At 33.9% G+C, this 8,794-nt stretch overlaps 1 protein-coding gene across 3 annotated transcripts; it reads left to right on the forward strand.

Moving 5' to 3' along the window:
* Positions 1–6,704: 6,704 nt before the first annotated feature.
* LOC129953356 (tRNA-dihydrouridine(20a/20b) synthase [NAD(P)+]-like) lies at positions 6,705–8,531 on the forward strand. Of its 3 annotated transcripts, XM_056066488.1 has the most exons (4): positions 6,705–6,745; positions 6,804–7,021; positions 7,081–7,202; positions 7,260–8,531. In XM_056066488.1, exons 2-4 carry the CDS (start codon positions 6,927–6,929, stop codon positions 8,195–8,197), a joined length of 1,155 nt encoding a protein of 384 aa, XP_055922463.1. In that variant the 5' UTR covers positions 6,705–6,745; positions 6,804–6,926; the 3' UTR covers positions 8,198–8,531. The 3 variants fall into 3 exon arrangements, with proteins under 3 accessions (XP_055922463.1, XP_055922462.1, XP_055922465.1); XM_056066487.1 differs by lacking the exon at positions 6,705–6,745 and having other exon boundaries at positions 6,752–7,021; XM_056066490.1 differs by lacking the exon at positions 6,705–6,745 and having other exon boundaries at positions 6,752–7,007.
* The last annotated feature ends 263 nt before the right edge of the window (positions 8,532–8,794 follow it).

The raw sequence follows: 8,794 nt of genomic DNA on the forward strand, positions 1-8,794 counted from the left end.
TATTTTTGAAAGTAAAGTGGTTTGTTTTGTTTTCCTTTTCATTGTCAAAATACTACCTCGTTGTTAATCTGTCAAAACTGATACAAAATCAAATTGAGCCACACTCGCATTACACTTCTAGAGTCCATCTATACTTTAGGCACGAATTTTTCAGATTTTAGTAAAAATTTTCATTACAATTATATAATTATATATGCCAACAGCAGTCAAATATTATATTTAGCACAGTTTTCAGTGAAAAGAAGTTGCACAATTCATTTTCTTAAATTATTGCATTCATTTTTCAATTTTTGAATTCAACGCATCACCTTTTTGAATGGCTTAGTTCACCTCATAGTTTTTTCCCCCGCGGTTGAGCAAGATTCATAGTGGTTTGGTCCCATAAGAAATGCACGGTACAAATGGTCTTATGGACAACATTTTCTCAATTTAGCTCGTACTTTAGACAATATATTTAATCTATGCGTATAACTTTCCAAAACCGAATTACTTACATAATTGACTTGTTTTCCCCCATACATATAATTAACTAATTATTTTGCGCTCAAATGTCACGCAAAAACTTAATCACTTTATGAATCAGGTTTTGGGTTAAGCTTATATGTATGTACATCAGGGCACCTACCAAACACATATGCATTTATAAATTTGTTCCAATTCATAAGTGAGATTAAATTTCAGTTCAATCCAGGTATAGAAAATACTTGGATCGAAATCTAAATATGGATTCTATTCGATTTCTCAATATTATATTCTTGTGGTCGGGGTTATTAGTTTATCAAAAAAAATTGTTAAAAAGACTTTTAGGAATTAGAATAAGGATAACACCATAGAGAAATATATTTACCAAACACCCTCAAATTATATTTGAGGTGAACTCTATCAAATTCGTGGTGAACTCTCTCAAATTCGCTATCGGTGAATACATGTGAGTGGTGCAAAAAAAATCAACATGGGGGATTGGGCTAAAAAGAAACTTATGGAATTTGTATGACCTGTCAAAAATGAGAGTTCCACAATTTCGATTTCAAAAACAAAACATTCAATTTGAGATTCTACAAGTAAGTTTTTGTTAATTATTTTGTTTTGTCTAAATATTAAGTTTATTTCTTTTCAGATCAAAAACCTTAATAATCAAGAGCTACAAGTGTATTTAATTGGAAAAACAATAGATCACAAACCAGAAGTTATCAATGAGAATTATTTTACTCGGAGTTCAAGGAGTTTCGTTCAAAAAAAGAATATCGTAAACAAAAGAATATTGAAGTTATTTTGTTTCTAGCTATGTGGTACCCGTGGCATGATGGTAAATGCGTTGGACTGTCATGCTAGAGGTCTTGGGTTCGATCCCTGCCTATGCCATCTAAAGTCTTTTCACGGGTACTGCCTCTTCCGAGGAATTGACAAATTCTCCAAGAGTAACTATTGTCATGAAAAAGTGCTTTCTCAAAATTAGCCGTTCGGAGTCGGCATATAAACTGTAGGTCCCCTCCATTTCTGACAACATTACTCGCACACAGGACTGGTTGAGAGTTGTAAGTCACTAGGCCTTGGTTCTCAACGGACTGTCGCGCCACCCAATTTATTTTTATTTATAGCTATGGATTATACCAATAATATACTTGACTAGGGCTATGGTCGGTGCAGGCATTGACGTTAGAGTTGTCACCGTCGCTACAATTAGTCAGATGCTTGTAATTCAACCAGCAGCAAAGACCTCACCAGAGCTACGAATTCAATTCCATATTAGCGAACATCCTCAGCTATGCTATCGACTTTGTGAGATTCAAGTCAATGTTACAAGTGGCAACTCAGGCAACCAAGCATTACCTCATCATACTTGAGAACATAGTAAAACAGATCAATTTGTCAATCCTCGGTGGTGCTGCCTTGAAAAACTGACTGTAGATTAAATCAACGATTTTTCATATCATGGTTAAGGGCTTGCATACACTACAATCTTTCGGCTATCGAAAGTTGGCTGAAGAAGTGCTTTGCATTGCACAGATGGTGACACATAACGTGAATGTGCTACTGCTATCAAACGCTGCAATGGATTCAACTCGTATTTGTTCAAATTGACTTGGCTATAAATGGCCAGGGAAAATGTCAACGAGTAGAGAGATTCCTCAACTTCTTAGCCACTCTGGACATGTATATGCCTCTCGACGAATAAAGCATGTTACATAGGTTTCATAGTGAAGCTTTCTAGTCTTCTGCAATATCGATATCTTCGCTGTAATCGGCCCTTCTCATTCTTAAATCGGGTCCGGCTACAAATGAGGACATAAGAAACCATTGGAGTAGAGCTATTTGATTGCCAGGAACAAAATCTTGTTGACAAGTGCTATTTTAACTAAAAAAAACAAAACAATATTTATATATTGAGTTTAAAATTTATGTAATGAACAAGCTTACCTTGAACTTGGACCTCTTCGTGGCCGACAATTTTTCGCTCCGGAATAGACGTGTTGGCGTTGTAACTTCCTCTAGGGAATTCCACTTCCTCTGTTGCAACATTCTATATGATTTCTTCTTAATCTGAGGAGTATACTAAGTACAAAGTCATTACATATTTTGTTTAAATAATAAATTAATATTTTGGATTTAAATTGTTTTACCTTCATTTGCTTTATTGGGTTTGAATTTTATTTTGTTTACATTTTGTTGAGTTGTCAAAATTCTCACCTCGTTGTTAATCTGTCAAAACTGAGCCGATCCCAAATTGGGCCATGTTCTTATTACAGTTCTAGGGCACGCCTATACTTTCTGCATTATTTTTTCTGTTTTTAGCGAAACTTTCCATAAAAATAATGGAATTTGTATGCTAAAAGCAAACCCCATTAGTCGGTTCTCTTGGTAGATATATTTATCTATGGATAACACCTAGACACTAATGCCAACTTAAACACTTGGTGGCGATACTGAACGGATTTCACCACTGCGGTAAGACTGTTGGGATGGTGACTCCTCCGCCTGCAAAAATATTGATCAGTACCAGATAGCAAGTCTATTATCCAAAAATTACAATTAATTTAAATCGATAACTTAGAACGGTGAAAAGTTAAGTCTGTATGTCTAGTACAACTTTTTTTATAAAATGTTTCTAAATTTTTTAAAGAAACAATTATAAAAGCTATCTCTACCATGTCAGAGTGGGATAATAACTCTAACCCCAACAAGCAGAATTTGCTCCATAATGAAAACCATCCAATGAAGGACCTCCTGGTGGTTTTCAAACTGGGGGCAGACAAAGTCTCTTCAATAAAACTGGTAGACTGATTATTTCTCATTCATGGAAAGAATCGATATTAATGCAAAAGGTGGATTAAAAGAGTCAGAAGGAGATTCCGCTGTTTTCCCCCTACTTAAAATTACACCTGACAAGTAGGATACATGAAAAAGCATACGCAATCGTTGAAAAATGTCACTTCAGAACAATAGCAGAATGCCATCTGGGCCCTTGGATTTGTTGGTTTTGAAGTCTTTAAGAAATCTGTCTACTACAATGGTGCGAAAAAAAATTGGTCTTACCAAATTGTTTACGCTCTCAAATAGAAGCGGAATCACAACACTCTTTGGAATCTTGTACGAGTATGTATCAAATAAAGAAAACTGTTTATATATGAAAACAATAACATTCTATGTCGATTCAAGCTTATATGGAGTTTTTGTTATTTGAAGTGTCATTTTTGAAACAGAAAACTAAGAAACTAAGGCCATGACTTGCATTTTTTATCGCACAATTAATGTATTGTAAGGAAATTAATGTCCGCCAGGTTTGTTCAGACCTCACCATTTGTTTTGAGGTGTCTTTGATGACTACACGAAGATTTTTCAGAGTTATCGGTGTTATGCATTATTGGGCAGTTTATTTTACATTTCAACTTTCATTATTCGCTCCATGTTGCGGTTTGTGGTAAAGCAAATAAAAACAATGTGACATAAATACAAGCATTGAGTCATGGAGAAATATACTTACTCAAGAGAACTGATCGGTGTTTCAGGCAGGCCTGTAACACAATAAATTCGATCTGAGGTGAACTCTCAAATCTCGTTTCGGTGAATACATGTGAGTGGTGGAAAAGAGCAAAATGTCAGATTGGACTACAAGAACAAATCATGGCTTTTGTGTGATTTGTCAAAAATGACAGTTCCACAATTTCGACTTTGGAAAGCAAAATATTCAATTTGAAATTTTTAAAGTAAGTATTTGGAAATTATTTTGTTTTGATTGAATATTTAACAGAATTTATTTCTTTTCAGATCAGAAACTTTTACAATAAAAGAAACAAGTGCAATTCATTGAATAAACGATTGACCAGTTCCCTTTTTAATATCAAAAAGAGAACAAAACAATGAGACTTCGATTCGGAGTTCAAGTAGGTACGTTTGAAAAAGAATAATTTATTTTTATTTGTTTCAAATATGGATTACTCTAATTGCATACTTCACTAGTGCCAATCTGGTATTCTAGGGCACAGAAAGCGGATACTCTCAAGAAATTAAAGAAGCATGATAATCTTTGCACTGAATACGGATTACATTAACTTCATTTGAACGCGATTTTTTCCTAAAGGATAAAATGTGTGTCCATAAAAATTTGTAAATGCGAAACCATCCTTACTACATTGAATTCTTAGCTAACAAAAACCGACTTTAGTGTTTAGTGTTTTCATCTTCCCCCAAGAAATCTGAAAGCTTTGCTCAAAACAAGGGCTCTAATTTAAAGGTGAATTAATTTAATATTATATCGATTTTTGTCCAAGCTGATCTCGACAAGAACTTCATTCGCCTTATACAGAGCTCCAAAATAATACTGGCATGGCCTGTGTGGAGGTCAATATCTTTAACGTCAAGAACACATCAAATGGAACCCAGCCGTCTTAATTCCTTCGCTTCAAAAAATGCTAGGTTGGTATCACAGAAGTAATACTCATTTTGGCGGATGATACCACTTCTTCTATTTCAGCATCCTTCATGTTTTTTTATTTTTCTGAGAATCAAATTATGTGTAAATATATTAAATATTTGTTGTTAAATAAATTCATATTTTTGATTTGAAAATTCTCTCTTGTTTTTGTTTTCTTTGAGTGACTCACCTGTCATTCTGATTTGCCTACAAGCTACAACGTCAATTTTCACGCACCCTTAAGTCTAACATCAATTCCCCACAGCTAAAGTTGATTCACCACCCTCTATAGTCAATTCACCACAAAAATAAAGTAGAGTGATGAGGAATTCTTTAGGCTAAGCACCAAGGGGCTACGGCGACATTAGCAATTGCATTTTTTGTTAAGAGTACGGTAACTCAGGCTACAAGGTTTGATGACGGATTTGTATAGAACAGTTAAAAACAACCATTTTTTTAGTATCGGTAGGGCCAATTTAAAAAAATATGTACGTTAAATGGAAAAAAAAAATAATAATACTAACAACTAAGTTTTATAAATATTTTTAAAGCCAACACTATGCAAATTAAAATAGTCTGTTGGGATATTGTGTTTTTAAAAAATAACAACATTTTTGCTGTAAACTGTCATCAAATATGGTTAAACAAAGAACTTATAGCTTTTTAACATGAATCACTCATTAAGAAAACAACATGTTCCTACGTGATTATATTGAAATGTAACATAATATTTAATATCAAATTTTATAATCGAGATGGTCGTGCTAATTGCTTATTATTATATTTTGGTTCATATTTTACAAAATTGCGGTGTTTTTTTAGATTTAAATGATTAAAAAAGAGTTCCGATTCATTTTAAATTATGCATTCCAAAAATTATCTTTTTTGAATGTTATAATAATTCTTTTTTTCTCGAATATAAAAACGATGACTATTACCTAAAAGTTTTTTGATAATTATAAAACATTGACTAAGTTTTAACAATTTCACTTTAACAACACACATAACATAATTGTTTATTTCATCGAGGTGAGTTTGAAAACGTCAACAAAAATTCCGATTCCTTTAATCTCAAGTAGCATTTTGAAACATTTATATAGGAAAAAAAAATTTCATATAAATCTTCTCGCCTGAGAGTAAAATCAATTTGTCGCACTACATCGTTGGATACCGAGGGATTCGTAAGGGGTTTGTGATTCACAACACTTTGTCGCTTATTCATTTGGGTAAAAGATATTTTATCGTCATTATCAATCCAGAAAATCACCTTCATGCAGTACATTTGCTGCTTCATCTTCCACTTCAGCTGGTCACAACAATACAAGTCCAACATGATTCAAGTGCCAATGTTTGTATTTTCCTATCAAAAATGTTTTAAATTGCAAATATTGGAATTCATTTTGGCATTTGACAGCTAAATTCAAATCTAAAGTTCTCTCCACAGCAATTTATTAAAACAAAAAAAAGCATCTGCCAAACAAGAGTGTTGGAGAGTAAAACGTCCGAAAGATTACGGTCCTTATATGTTGTGTATATGCCACGCAAGGAACATTTTACCTTCACATGTCAACAATTATTTATTTCTGTTTAATTTTTTCTTGTTCTCTCTTCTGTAATCCACCGCGTAATACCAATATTATGCTAGCATATTATACGTATACATACTTTCGCACATTTAGTTCTCAACAGCTGATCTGTTACCAGCTGCCAAATCTGGTTAGTAGCAAAAACACACTAGAGTGTTTTTGGTTAGTAGCCTAGGTTTGCCATCTCAATGAATGTATTATTGGTTTATATAAATAGGTAATACTATTCTATAGGTTAGATACATGTGTAAAGTATTTCTGATACAAAAATGAAACCTGAATTACCAATTCCGATTTATTTACAGAAAGGAAGAAATACAGACTGATATAATAAGATTGTTAGAAGTTGTAGCATTCATTACAATTTGAAATAATTATAAACAAAAAAGAGAAATCCTAGCAGGGTACATTAAATCAATTTTCGAAGTATGGACGAAATCCGGGACATAAGACAATTATTTCAAAGTGCTAAAGAACAAAACAAATATGTGGCCGTCGCAGCTCCAATGGTGCGCTATAGCAAGTAAATTACTAAGACGATAATAATTGAAGTGTTTTATAATCTTATGGTTGATATTTTAGACTGGAATTCCGACGCCTGTTGCGTCAAAATAATGTAAAACTTTGTTTTACACCCATGATTATTTCAAAATCATTTAACCATAGTCAGGAAGCACGTTTAAGTGAATTTTCTACTAATAGAGGTAGGCTATGACTCGTCCCCTTAACGACTTTCAATTTTAAAGCAGTATATTTCCTAGATGATCACCCACTCATTGCACAGTTTGCAGCTAACAACTCCGTGGACATATTGGCTTCCAGTCAACTTGTTAGTCCTTTCATTGATGGAGTTGATTTAAACTGTGGTTGTCCTCAATCATGGGCTATAGCCAAAGGCTATGGATGTGCTCTTTTGCGCAAGCCAGAATTAATCGAAGATATTGTAAAGACACTACGCAGAAATTTCCCAACTGCCTTTAGTGTATCGGTTAAATTGCGTCTTCTCCAGGGAGAAGCGGGATCAACTATTGATCTATGCCGTCAGCTGGAGAAGTGTGGAGCTTCGTTTTTGGTTATTCATGGTCGAACGCAATGGCAAAAAACTTCACATCCAGTTGACGTTAACGCTATGGCCGAGATAAAAAAATCCATCCAAATTCCTCTTGTTGTTAATGGCAACGTTTCGACGTCACAGGCGGCTGAAGAAATATATGAACAAACCAATGCCGATGGGGTTATGGCAGCGAGAGGACTCTTGGCAAATCCGTCCCTTTTTACGGGTGCTCAACAGACAACAGTTGAATGCCTACAGCAGTGGCTCGACATTGGATATGCTGCAAAGGATGACCTGTCCTTTCAATGCTTCCATCACCATTTGACTTTTATGTGGGGCAAGCGGATGCGCCGACGAAGTCGTGTGATCTTTAACAATTTCTCTACAAAACAAGATATTTTTACATTTTTCGATGAACAACATGGTATTCGCCCTAGGGAAATTATTGATTGGATCCCAAATTCACCGTGCCAATATCCTGAAAATATTGTCGCAAAATATTATCCACAAAAACCCCAACCAATTTTGAATTCGAACAGCAATGGAAAGTTTTTTTCTGCCTTTCAAGACGAAATTCTCGATACAGAAAGTGAAGCAAATGAAAATGATCTGTTTTTTCAGAGTGGATCAATTTTCGATTTGTGATTCCGAAAATATAGTCCAATCTATATAAGTTATTACTTATTACAAACAGAAAAGAAAGAAAAACAAATTCATAAAGGATCGTATGGCTATAAACTAAAAAATAAAAAGAAAATAGTAACAAAAATTTCACTAAACACATAATATCCCTGTATTCCTCATAATATAAAGATTTACGACACGGCCTCCGAAAAGATAACTGATGTTTTAATAAAGAAAAAGTGTTTAGTTCTGTGCACTTTTCCTTAAAGCAGATATATTATCTGTTGTATAAAAATGTAAGAACAAACAGTAAATACATATTTTGTTTATTTGCGCATGGGAATAATACAGTGAACTCTGTGTGTAGTACTAAATTTTATTATTTTTTGAGATTTCAATACATTTTTGAGATACCGGAACTGCTATTGTGAGCTTCCTCCGTGTACTTGGTTAGTTTTTTTGTTGATCATTTCGGTAATCTGTTTTATTATTGTTTGCCAGCAAAGAAAGTCAACTAGATTGATTGCTAGGTTTTTTGTTCCGAAAGTGGATTTAATTTCTTATTTACAGTGTAAAGCATTCGAAACGAAAAAAACTACTTTGAACTTCTCACTTATG

The sequence above is a fragment of the Eupeodes corollae genome, chromosome X (assembly GCF_945859685.1).
Source record: "Eupeodes corollae chromosome X, idEupCoro1.1, whole genome shotgun sequence".
Taxonomy (NCBI): Eukaryota; Metazoa; Arthropoda; class Insecta; order Diptera; family Syrphidae; genus Eupeodes; species Eupeodes corollae.

What these genes read in the sequence shown, in the direction of transcription:
- LOC129953356 (XM_056066488.1), top strand. Translation starts at nt 6,927, where the DNA reads ATGGACGAAATCCGGGACATAAGACAATTATTTCAAAGTGCTAAAGAA. An exon ending in CCAATGGTGCGCTATAGCAA is followed by an intron (nt 7,022 to 7,080) that starts GTAAATTACTAA and finishes TTGATATTTTAG; the next exon opens with ACTGGAATTCCGACGCCTGT. An exon ending in TGAATTTTCTACTAATAGAG is followed by an intron (nt 7,203 to 7,259) that starts GTAGGCTATGAC and finishes TATATTTCCTAG; the next exon opens with ATGATCACCCACTCATTGCA.